This window comes from Magallana gigas, chromosome 8 (assembly GCF_963853765.1).
Source record: "Magallana gigas chromosome 8, xbMagGiga1.1, whole genome shotgun sequence".
Lineage (NCBI taxonomy): Eukaryota > Metazoa > Mollusca > Bivalvia > Ostreida > Ostreidae > Magallana > Magallana gigas.
Genome location: NC_088860.1, coordinates 24,820,994 through 24,834,709, shown reverse-complemented (window position 1 = coordinate 24,834,709; position 13,716 = coordinate 24,820,994). Strand labels below are relative to the sequence as shown.

Sequence of the window (13,716 nt, the reverse complement as noted above, 5' to 3'; positions counted from 1 at the left end):
TATGTATTGCTTTATATCTTTTTGCGACATATTTGGATCAAGAAAAAACATTAATACTTCGTGAAAATACATGTATAAGGGTGCATACTAGCATAAAAGAGAGTTAGCGGGTTTTTTTTTTCGAATTCAAGCATTATGCATGTTATCTATGGGGACAGGGAAATGCAACAAAGGGGTGTTGTGGTGTGGTGAGGGTGGTGGTGTGGTGGTGAAGAGAGAGAGAGAGAGAGAGAGAGAGAGAGAGAGAGAGAGAGAGAGAGAGGGGTGGGTTTGAGTTGTATATAGTGTTGTTCCGGTGAGTGATGTGGCACATGGACCTTTTGTTTCAATACCGGGGTAGTCAACCCATGATATGTAATCCAGATGATAGAAGCTTTTAAAACACCTTGGGTGTGAGAAATGGAGAAGTAACTGGAGTTTACTTACCGACATTGAGACATAGACGCGGGGGGGGGGGGGGGGGTTCTGTCGGCGCGGTATATACATGTATGTACATGCTCGATATTGGGGTAGCAGGCATATAGGTGAATACATTTTTCATGCATTCAAAGATAAACAAATTTTAAGAAATAGATTTCAAGCTCCTTCATTTGATATTTCTTAAAACTTCGATGCATTTAGTAGATTTTTTGGGAATTTTAACATTAAAAAATATAAACACATGCGCGGATCTAGAGGGGGGGTCGGGGGGGTCCCGACCCCCCCCCCCCCTGGAAAATGAAAATTTATTAAATTTACATAGTAAAATTATCGCGAAAATATGCCTCGGACCCCCCCTGGCAAACACAATTATCCTTCGGACCCCCCCTGGGAAAAATTTTCTGGATCCGCGCATGTAAACATGCAACTGCGGAACTCTGAATTCTCCCAACAATGAACAATTGGGCCTATTTTTTTTACAGTCACAATTAGGCCTATTTTTTTTTACAGTCATATTGTGTGAATTACAATCTCAAGACTGCTTGAAAATTATCAGTGAATTGTGTCCAAATTAACAATACTGTTTAATTGTTTGTCTATTTTCACTGATACAATAGGACATTTTGTGAAGGAGTAGTCGGTACACATTTTTCCTCATTTTTTTTTTTGGGGGGGGGGCTCTAAATTTGATTTGGGCGCCCCTGCCCTATCAAGAAAAAACACATTTATAGAATACACGCAGAAACAAACCATGAAGATTTTTATGAAACTGCATCAACAGCTGATAAGTTCTATCACCGCTGATAAAATAATTGTAAAATTTCAAAGATATTTATTTTTTAGGAAACGTGTTACGCAGATAAAAAAAAAAAGGTAGTTAATCATACTGAATGAACAGCATTTATTCAATAATAATTTTCTTGATACCGTAAGAATTTCGTGCTATAATACAATCTAACTCGAGGACACCCAACAGAAATAGCATTTTACCAAAAGCTATTTTTGTGTTGTACAATTTGATTGGTCGGCTAAAAATAGACAATCTTGCCGATTAATAAAAATGGCAACTGTCTGAAATCAGTGTGATGCGAATTTCTGTCCAAAATTTAAACAAGAAAGACTGCATGATAATGTTTATCTAGTTCTTCCAACTCAACATAACAAGAGGAACATATACGTAAGTATCACAGAGGTCTTTGATGGCGAAAATGGGTGAACGAACGTCCGTTTTCTTTGTGTGAAAGGATGGCGGGTGAGGCCAACCAAATTCTGTCGCTGAATCATACTTCATCACCAATACGTTTTACTTATGGGATTGCCTTGTAATATCTTCATCTTGATAAAACAGTTCTCAAGGAGTTTGTCCACTAATGAGGATTATAATTCTCTAACGGTCAGCGAGACGGGTGATGCTTTCAGAAATTTTTGCATGCTACGGAGGTTCGAATTTCCTCGGGTCATGTATTGATTTGCATATCAGTTTGACTGATCCGTTTAGAGCTCTCTGGTTGGCACCAGGGAGAAGGGTGGTGATTATAAAGGTTTTTATGTGTCATAGCAGTCAATTTCTTATTACTTTCATGTATGGAGTCTTGGGGAAACTTTGAAAGCTAAAAATATTTCTTGTTACAATATGTGGAACAGTTTGAGATTTTATTTTTTGCTTCTGTCCTTGTACACAAAGTTTGTGAAACAACTTTTTCAGTCAACAAGCAATGCTGTTAATGCAGATATAAGAAAATAAAGGCAAGCATGCCATGTATGATTTTGTAGGTAAATTATCATAGGAATAAATCGTAAATAATAACTTGTCCACTGCTTTTTTATTTAAAGCAAACAATTATTGAAATTAATGGAAGGAGGGCACTCCACTTAATTTGGAGTAAGATATCATGTGCTGCTTCTTTACAGAAACATTTCTATGACTAATCTAGCGATGTTATTGCGGTATAAAATGACCAGATGAAAATTGAAGAGATAGCACCCAAGGATAGAACTTTTTTTTTTTTTTTATCAAATTTCTATTTTTAGCTATTTTTCCATCCTAAAAACCATTCTGTTTATTATTTTATTTCTAATATGTAAAAGGTGTGACCATTGGGATGAGTGCTGATTTATTTAATTAAACACACAAGGCAGTACAGTTTGATTTTTGTAAAAGAGACAGTAGGATCTGACTGGCCACTCAAATCTAAAGCTAATGCTAACCCAAAAGTTGATTGCTCAGTCTACATTATGATGTCATGTTTCATACATAAAACATGTTTTATCTAAAAGTTTGAAAATATAGGCAAAGATAGGTACAAGATTCCGAGATTTTTTTTTTCTTTCTATGCTTACTATCAATTCCATTAATTGTGTTGCATCTGGGGTTAGAAGAGGGGTGGAGCAACTAAATGATGTAGTCAGCACTTGCATGTTTAGACGCAGAATATTGTAATTAGCAGCTGTTGTACAAATTGGTTACTATCACCAGACGGTAGTAGTCTGAAGTAGTCATCCAAGTGAAATACTGGTGTAATTCATGTACTTCAGAATGCTACCATAGCATGTATTACAATGCAAGAAATTATGGACCGCTCTATTCCATATAATTTTTTAGAGGGTTCCAGGTTCTAAGCAAGTCTTTTTTATGGTGCTTATGATAACAATATAACCTACAGTTTAGAGTTAATAGGTGTAAGTAGGCATGGTCCCCCTGACCATAACATCCCCCTCCCCCATGTATGAAATAAAAAAACCAATAGATGGAGAAGGAAATAGAATTGTAAATGTTAATTAGAAGGATTAAGTAAGACTGTCAAAGCTTTGAAATATATGATGATCATATGAAATACCTTAAAGGGGTATGGTCATGATTTTGGTCAAATTCTATTTTTCTGTTTTCAAGGACCAACCTAGGGGGCGACTTGGGCGAAATAGTCGCTTTTTGATCGGTAACTTCGCCGGAATTTCCTCGGAAAGAGAAGTTGAAGTCGCCCTGTATTATGAGTTCACAATCGTGTAAATTAATCCCCAAGGCAATAAAATGATAATTAACTAATTCTAAAGACGTTTTCACAGTCTTAGTTAACCCCTGTTGTGATTAATTACTCAAGACTGTCTTATCTTTAGGGGGTTATAAATACGGGTGATGCAACCACATACTGTGCAACCGATGTTTATTTCTTTTAGTGTCGATGTTACAATTAGTTGGTAACTTGTAATTAGTTAATAACTCTGCCAAAGTAATGCTAAAATAATCATAAAACCGTTTGTTTACAGTTATCTATTAAAATAAGACCATCTACAACGGGGCTTGGGGTAAAATGCTGACGATGGACCCTCCACTTTGGAGGGTCCATAGTGGAAGGGGTGGAGCTTGGTGTGTCATTCTTAATTCAGAGTCTGTTTGATCTGTCATTCCAATTTCATCATGCACCTAATAGCTAAAACATATGGGTTGTTTATTAGAAAAAAAAGAAGGAGAGGGAGGTCCTAACATTTAATGAATTTAGCAACTTCAAATGAACTTTATCAGGATACATAAATTACTCTATGTTTGTGTAACAATTATTCTGAGTCCAGTGAGACTGTGATACACGTTGAGAGAGATTTATCTTTTTTCCCCAGTAACAAATGTTAATATATTAATATTGATATATTAATAGTAAAAAAAATGCTATGGATGTGGACAAGTATTTACAGAAAAATTAAGAAAACCACCCAATGATCTTGTTCTCAAACAATATGATTATCGGAAATATATGAGTCCGAATTCCAAGTCACCAAGAGTGTCAGCTTTGTTGCAAAATACGTATTAACAATGCGTATTGTTGTCGGAGACAATGTCCGGTGTTTGAAATGTCTCGCCATTTCAAAGTACATTTAGAAATTTCAGCACAATTATATATGAACATTTAAAGGAAATGTAATATAAAATTATTATATAATTATTTTTACAAGACTTACACTTTTGTAGAATAAAATTCATAAGCTGTTATAAATTAAAAATTTTTTGTCCATTTCAGCAATAATGCAACTGTAATATTTTTATTATATAATTCTTGTGTAGAACTAATGGACAATATGTACTTTTAAAACACCCAGCACCTAAATGAAAGGGCCACCATTCTTCATCGTCAATTAGGGGAGAAAAGTTTTATGTGCTTGCGCTTAAAAGTCATATAAATAAAACAATGTGCCCCATTCTGTTTCTGATAACATAATTGGAATGACAGATCAAAGGACTCTGAATTAAGACTGACACACCAAGCTCCACCTCCTCCACTATGGACCCTCCAAAATGGAGGGTCCATCGTCAGCATTTTACCCCAAGCCTCTACAACGGTTGTAATTGGGTCAAAGGGTTAGACTAATACCTCCAAAATACACAGAAATACATAGACTGATTTTATTTGTCATTTAGCTAACACAATTACAACACATTTCATCTATAAAATGTATGAATACATCAAATAAATTAAATTTAATAAATTGGATAAGTTTTTTTTTAATTTTTAGAAGTTGTTTTATTTTTTATTGACTTCTAATCTAATTTAAATTATTAAAAGTTGAATCATAAGCATTATGCTGTTGTCAAGTAATGGAAGTCTCCCTGATTTCTCAAACTTCTCTCTATTTTTCTGTTAGGGAGAAGTGAAGTCTCCCTAAAATTTTGCTCTAGGTTGGTCCCTGGTTTTTATTATTCACAATTCTTTAGGAATGCATTTCCAATGACCAAATGAAATTGGAGAGTCAATAGTGAAGTGAAAAGCAAGATACAGAGCTCAAAATTCTTTGTCATGTAAACAAGGCTCGTGCCCTGTTTTTGTTTACATTAGTTCAATATACCAGTAAAAGTTCTTTTTCAAGCTGATTTTTGCATCTTCTTATTCATTTAAAGCATAAATAAACAGATCTTAATGCTTACCATTTTTGTTTTCGATCTAAAACTGGAGTTTTCACTTTAAAGTTCAAAGTGTAAACAAAGGATTTGATCTGTAACTCGCTTATAACTCAACGAGCGGCACTTAAATTTTGGTTGCCTATTAAAAATGCCTTATGGAAGCATTGTAAACATTAAAATCGGGAAAATAATTTTGACCAAAATCGTGACCATGCCCCTTTAACATTAAGGTAACTTATTCCTTAAATTGTTTACTCAATTAAACATAAGAACTTACAAAGTTTGGTTCAATAGGCAAAAATCTCAGTGTACATGTATATCTCCATTGAGTGTGGTTTATAATCAGTTGGTCACTAAGCCCCAGTTAGTTACTACCTAGGGTCAAGTGTTTGACCTATCTTGGAATGCATTTTGTCTTTTTCCCTTGAGAAAATGAATATGTGCTTGCAACTCAGCAGATATCTTCTTTGATCTCATAGTGGCAAATTTCTGCAAAGTGGTGTAAAAAGATATCTGCAGCAAAGATATGTGCACTGATGTTTCTGTACACATCAGCATTTCCTGGAAGTAACATGTATAGTTCTGTCCAGTGGGTATGCAAGAAATTCTGTTGAATTATGTCAAGCTTTATAATACTGTTCATGCAAAAATGGTACTGCCATTATCGCTTGCTCTGAAATTGTTTTGATATATGGATCACAGAATTAGGCTTTTCATCCTGTAATAGTATGAAATTCGACATTGTTTTGTAACAGCAGACTCAGTGGAAATTATCAATGTTTTTCTTCAAGTCAATCAAAAATAAGAAATAAACTGTAAATGCTGATACGACTTTCTAAAGTATGGTGTATATATGTAGTGGCTATTCAATATTGTCAAAACAAGTCACTGGTGATGAAAACTTGAAAGGCATGAAAAGTTAAAATTATTATGTGATATTTATATGTAGAGTACCATTAATTCTATTTTTAATAGAATTGTCTCTCTGTGATTTTACATGTACATGTATGCTAAGCTCTCACAATTATAGTCAGTGGCAAAACTGTAATTAAAACCCTTAATAAACCTATTTGATAGAAGGTTTGATATTTCTGGTACTTAAACTCAGTCTATGATATAATTTGATTTTTTTATACAAACTTCTACAATGAAACACATGAAATGACTACTACTAAACAACTTGTACGGGATCATGATTAAGTCTTCTTACTAGACAGGTGATTACATTAAAAGCCTTCTTCCCCAGAATGATTCATAACCCATCTGTGAATGACAGTTTTCAAATCATCAGAGAGTTTTTATTTCCTCAGAAGAAGCAGACACCATGTAGGTTGCAGGGGATAGGGTAAACTGGCGGCCTTATCTCTGTTCCTCCGAGATAAGCCCCCTGCACACATCTACATACTGTCCAGGTCAGGCGAGGGTTGGCTGCTACAGGCTCCTGCAAAAAATGGGTGCCAATTTTGAATTCAAAGGATGCTGGAATTTTTATGGATAATTTATTAAAGGACAAAAATTTACCATATGTTTTGATGGAGAAGCAAAAGCAGTGAAGTAACGGTGATATTTTGTAGTCGCAGGATTTATTAACTAGAGTGTGATCTGCCAGGCAATGCTAGAACAATGTGATTTAGAACATAGCCTGTACAGGGGAGGGAAAGAGCAGACATTTACCTATTAGAAATATTTGTTTGAGGGGCTTAGAAGTGTAGTAAGATCTGTCAAAACACAAGTATCTCACCAAAGCATCTGTTAATTTGTTTGTTGATGGTCACAATTCTATCACCATGTCTATGCATTAGTCGGCTCTCTCATATGCCTACTGTACACTACAGTTTCTGTATAATGAATAGTTGCAGACTGATGAAATATCTATACAACACTAGTATATGTATTTGCTCGACTTATGTGATAAACATGTGATAAGAAGCTAGATCTATTTAAAATTGTGGATCTATATATAATGATGGGGTTGTTTTAATTGCATTTATGTTTCTTTCAGGAAATCTCATCATTTGAGAAGTAGAGAGCCATGGCTCAGGGTCGGCCAATCAAATGTGTAGTTGTTGGGGATGGTACAGTGGGCAAGACGTGTATGCTGATCTCATATACCACAGACAGCTTCCCAGGGGAATATGTCCCTACAGTGTAAGTATGTCACAGACAGCTTCCCAGGGGAATATGTCCCTACAGTGTAAGTATGTCACAGACAGCTTCCCAGGGGAATATGTCCCTACAGTGTAAGTATGTCACAGACAGCTTCCCAGGGGAATATGTCCCTACTGTGTATGTATGTCACAGACAGCTTCCCAGGGGAATATGTCCCTACTGTGTATGTATGTCACAGACAGCTTCCCAGGGGAATGTGTCCCTACTGTGTATGTCACAGACAGCTTCCTAGGGGAATATATCCCTACTGTGTATGTCACAGACAGCTTCCTAGGGGAATATGTCCCTACTGTGTATGTCACAGACAGCTTCCTAGGGGAATATGTCCCTACATTGTCAGCTTTCCAGGGGAATATGTCCATACAGTGTAGGTATGTCAAAGAAATCTGTTGGGGGGGGGGGGGGAATGTCCTGGCAGTGAAGTATGAAACAACAGATTCCTGTGGGAATATGTTCCTACAGTGTAAGTATGTCATAGACAGCCTCATATGGGAATTATAATATGTCTCTTCTGTGTACATATGTACATGTAAGTGTGTCACAAAAAGCTTCCCATAGAGAAATGTGCCCCAACAGTGTAATTTCTGTCACAGAAAGCTTCCCATGGGAAATAAGTTCTTACGTTGTCTGATTGCCACATATATGAAAGGCTTTCCATGTGACAAATGTACTCACATTGTGGGTAAGTCACTGAAAGCTTCCATTGGGAGTATACCTTTAGAGTGTAAGTATTTCAAAGAAAGCTTCCCATTGGAATATGTACTTAAAATAAGTATGTCACAGAGAGAATCTATTTGGGAAATGTCTGTACAGTTGAAGTTTTTCTGAAAATTGTTAGGGGTATATTTACAGACAGCTTCCCATGGGAATATGTCTGTTTGTGTAAGTATGTCACAGAAAGCTTTCCATGCGGGAATATATCCCAACCGTGTACGAGTAAGTTTGTCACAGAAAGCTTTAAGCTTCCCATTGGAATATGTCCCTTCAGTGCAAGTATCTGACAGAAAGCTTCTCAGGAAAACGTCTTTGTTATAGGATAACTGTCATTGTAAATATTCACAGTGTATACCGATGTAAGTAAGTGTATGTACAAATGATGTAAACGATTGTTCCTATTATCAAACCGATAGTAGAACAGCATTCATTTATAATGTATTTTGTATAAATTAGAGGTCAGTATTGACTGCATTGCACTTTTGATAATATGATTAATAAATTTCACCACTTAGACATTGACAAAAACTGGCGTATGTGTAATTGGGGACATTTTTTTTAAGTGTTCAACTTCAACCAAAAAATGTATTATATATTCATTGTATATTCAAGGAAATGGTTTAATATATATGTAAATGTGTATATCTTTTAAAAACTGGTACTTTGAAGTTCATCAAAAAATATAGTCAATATTCATATAACATATTCTCCACTAAAGTTTTGTATGCTCAAGGAAATAATTAAAGAGAGTGAATTAATAGGTCAATAGTTATAAATTTATTAAACAAATATTGTGAATATTCATATGATGACACATTTTCCTTTTAAGAAATGTTTTTGATGTTTAATTACACTCTCAAGGAAGTAATTATCGAAAGAGCATTGAGTCATTGATATATGTAATATGTAAATTTACTTAATAGTGAACACTAAAAAATGTTGACAATATGTCACATGTTTAACTTTTTATATGAGTTAATTGTGATCAATGCTATTGAAATTGCTATCATTTTACTAAGATGTTTGTAAATATAAATTGATCATATCATGTTGTATCATTCATGTATATTATATTATTATTATTAATTGCAATTTTAGTACATAAGTCTCATTATATACTGGTATATATCAATGCATTATTATGAAGTCTATTAGTACACCCCTGCTAATATCTAATATGAAAAGAATAATTTGTGTACATCATGTATGTGTATCACTGAGTGTCAATTCTTACATTGCAACTGTTCTGTTAATAGATTTGATAATTACACAGCCAATATGATGGTGGACGGGGTTCCTGTTAGCCTTGGATTATGGGATACTGCTGGGCAGGAGGATTACGACAGATTACGTCCATTATCTTATCCACAAGTACGTAATACCGTCTTATGCGTATAATAATGACATGATTATCAGGCCTCACCTTTAATTAAAAAGGATTAGGGAATAATTTAGAACATACCGGTACTTTTATTTGTAACTGCAATATTATAGATAATTTCATTAAGAAAATTGTAAAGGGTAATGCCCCTGTATCTGTTGGTTTCTACATTCATAACTTAAATTTTCCCTGAATTAAGGTATGCTTGTTACATGTATAGGCTTTATTTGAGTCAAAAAATAATTTTGTAAGAAAATAAAGAGAAGGAATCTTTTTTAACAAAAAGTAGTCAATTCACAAGGTTGAATGTATTGAACAGAATCATTTGTATCATCTGCAATCTTGTCACTGGAAAAATCCACTATTTTATGGGGCATTGTTGATCATTCTATTGTTAATTATTGATGAAGACTGCTGGGAAGTATTTCTCATTATTTGTACATGACAATACTGTAATGAGTGCAATGATCCTGATTTTGGTTAAGAGTCATATGGAGCCATGGTTTGATTGACAGCTTTACTTGCATAGAAGAACTATTATACATGTTATATTACCTATAAGATAGAGATGCTGTGGCCATTTTCATCATTATATTGGATGTCAGTGTCATCTCTGGGTTTATTTACATCAGGCTTAAGCTGTAAGAAAGTTTTGTGTAAAAAAATGGTCTGAAACTTATTAAAAATCTTTATTTTTTTTTCATTTCTTGTTTTGTCATCTTAGCTCCAGGGAATTTTTTTCGTGGGCCATAAACTTAAAAAAGCTTAATTTTGAATCACCGATATTCAATGTTTAAAAAGGTTTATATACCGGTAGTTAAAAAATAAGACTAAAACCGCCATTTTGCAAATCGCATAAAAAAGGCATGTTTGAAACAAGGAAAACAGAATTATCCATGAGGTGTTAGTGAAAAATAATTTCAATTTACACTGTGGCCTTATATATACAGATAAATTAATATTGTGTCAGTTAAGATTTGTATGGAGTGCATATTACATGTACAGTTTTGTTTATTAATTTTGACTAATAACTCTTCTTTCTCTTTGCAGACAGATGTCTTCTTAATATGTTTTAGTGTAGTCAGTCCTTCATCATATGAAAATGTCACCACAAAATGGAACCCAGAGGTGAAACATCACTGTCCGGAAGCGCCCATACTTTTAGTGGGTAAGGAAGAGTACTGGTGCCAAAGGCACACAGAATACCTAAATGATACTGTAGAATACTGTATACAGGGAAATATTCACCCCCGTTTTATTTTTGCCCCTTTCGCCTTGGTTGGCAGTGGATGAATTTAAGACTGGGCGAATTCAAATGTCTCATATTATCTCTCTTTAAACACAACTGTGTCTTGGCGAATTCAAGATGGGGTGAAACTGTTTGCATGTGTAGAAGGACAAAAATTACACGAGATGAAAAATAACCCTGTTTACAGTAATTTTGTCCCTCAGCTACTGACAACTATGTCATTATTGTCAAGATGAATAATAACAGCTTTTAGAATTTCAATCAGTTGACTAAGGTTGTTGCCATGTTGTGTCTGCAGACTCTTCCAACTGAATTGAACAAACACTTGCAAACAGACTGAAGAAAGTCATTTTCCTTCGAAAACAATGTAGAATTGTAGTGTACGGGAGAAAAAAATGTTTTGTTTCTTGAGTTTTGTAAATAATGATTAGTCTCTTTCAATTTTCATTTTGCCAATTTGCACACAAAATACATTATTTTATTTACCAGTACATTTTAGTTAATGTTTGATTTCATCAGTGATGCAAATAAATACAGCTTGTCAACATTATACAATAAAATAGGGCTTGTCAACATTATTTCTAATGTAGCCACATTTGTTGTAGGTACGAAAATAGATCTTCGAGAAAATAAAGAGGCTATAGGACAACTAGCTTCCCAAGGTTTGTCACCTGTGAAACGTGAGCAAGGAATCAAGTTGGCCAATAAAATCCGTGCGGTCAAGTACATGGAGTGTTCAGCCCTTACCCAAAGAGGTCTTAAACAGGTACGTTGTGGCATATTGTCTCTAAAATAGTAATTACTGTAGAACCATTTAAGTTCATGGGAGCCAATTTTCCTGTATTGTAGGTTTTTTGCTTATATGTGGGGTAGTGGGGATGTAATTTTGTAGATGCATAGGTTTTCAGTTTCGGTGAAAAATAGATAAGTCTTACTAAATATGTTTTTGTCAGGGATGTAAATTTGGGGGAGGGCTACCCATGAATACCACCAAGTTGAGCCATTGTGTATTCTAATGATTCCAGTGTTCCACAGTAGATTGTTTGTCCACAACACCACTATTGCCATCTTTTTGCTTTCAATGATTTACCTTAAATTTAACAATCCTGAATCCTTAGCAATGTTTGATACTTTAATGCTCAAGCATACTAAATTATTTGTGTGTATCATAGACTTGGGATTAATATAGAAATTCTGAATTGTTTTGTAGTGTATGATTATATTGCACATCAGTATTTAACAAATGCTAATTAAGGACAATATTTTTTTTTGTTTTACAGGTTTTCGATGAGGCCTGTCGAGCCGTTTTGCAGCCTCAACCAATTAGAACAAAAAATCACAAATGCCAGCTTCTATGATGGCCGTGGCTGTCACCAGTTCATTGTTGTAGGAATCTTACGCCATCTTTGAACCATCATCTACCTGTGGTCACCCCGTGTGTGTATGGTGTTGTATAGCCTCTTTCTCGATAGCCTGGTCTTCATCATGTTTTTTAAGTGAAGACCCTTTGTAGTAATGTCATTGAAGGGTATGATGCTATTTATCATAACTAGATATAGGTTTTGTTTAAATCTGGAGTATTTTTTTCTTTTAAACTTATGTGATATTTGGGTTTTATTTTTTACTTACCTTATCCAAACCCACATGGTGATGATAAATTTATCATAGAAACCGTTACATGTATAAACCAAGTATTTCATTTAGTGCTCACTGAGCAGATAATTAAGATAAATGAAATATAAAATCAGTCTAATTAGTGTGACCGATTTAAATGTTGAATATCAAATGTTTGCTGCCATTAGTCACATTTTATGACAGCAATTTTCAAAACCCTTCATTTTATGTTTAGTTTTGAAATGGACTGTTTGTGTACAAATACAATTTATGTTGTACTTTGTTTAATTTGAAGGAGAAAATAATGGTTCTGGTGTGTCTTCATATATATGAACCACCATTAATTTTGATTCATATTGATGAACTTCAACCTCATTTATTTTTTCTTTTATAAAAATCCATTTATTGTACATTTTCTGTGAATGTTTGTTTTGGACATGTATTTTGTTTGAGTTGTCTACCTTAGATGATATCCATACTGAACACCTTATGATGCATTTAAATATTAAACATTTATATCATTATTTAAAGCAGAATTCTAAAATTATTTTTAGAGAGTTTTTTTTTTTTGGTCGACCAGAACTACAAAATAATTTTTATTTAAGCATTCTCTCTAGGATAGACAATCATATTGGTTTCATTTTGTTATGCAGGAGGTGTAGGAGTTCAGATTAGCAATAGCAAGCTTTCTTACTGTCCATTCTGTATGTATAAGGGGGAAAATTCTGCCACAGCTAGTAGTTTTAAGAATGCTTTAAATAAATGTATGGTCTCCAAGTCTTTATGATCTACATGTAGGTATTTTGGCAAGGAATGGTAATAAAAATAAAACCATATTTCAGTTCCGATAAAAACTGAAAGCCACATTGTGTGCCTTGGATAGTATACTAAGCTACTCTGAGATATTTACATGTATCAGACCATGCTCCCCTCCCCCCCTACACCTTGATGAAAATAAACTTTAAAGGATTTTTTAAATCATACAGGATACATAGAAAGACATGATTTTATCCAGAAGTGTGTGTGTTACATGCTTGAATTACCAGGGCTGCGTTTTATAAAAGAACTTACAACCTAGGACCAAGTTCTTGAATGCTATTAATTACAAATTAATCAATGTTTTATTCTATTGGTTGTAAAATATAGTAATTGAAAATCAAAATAGTTGTAAATAAATGGTTTTTATATAAAATAAAATTCTTTTCCTCAAAAGACTACTCCATAAGACTGAAAATATTTACCTTGTGGTACAGCTTTGAGTTCTTTTGTTAAACGTGGTCC

At 34.2% G+C, this 13,716-nt stretch overlaps 1 protein-coding gene across 1 annotated transcript; it reads left to right on the top strand.

Moving 5' to 3' along the window:
- Positions 1 to 1,457: 1,457 nt before the first annotated feature.
- LOC105344224 (ras-related C3 botulinum toxin substrate 2) lies at positions 1,458 to 12,317 on the top strand. Its single transcript, XM_011451921.4, has 6 exons — positions 1,458 to 1,597; positions 7,311 to 7,456; positions 9,448 to 9,562; positions 10,623 to 10,740; positions 11,427 to 11,587; positions 12,102 to 12,317. The coding sequence occupies exons 2-6, from the start codon at positions 7,341 to 7,343 to the stop codon at positions 12,177 to 12,179; spliced, it is 588 nt and encodes a 195-aa protein (XP_011450223.1). The 5' UTR covers positions 1,458 to 1,597; positions 7,311 to 7,340; the 3' UTR covers positions 12,180 to 12,317.
- The last annotated feature ends 1,399 nt before the right edge of the window (positions 12,318 to 13,716 follow it).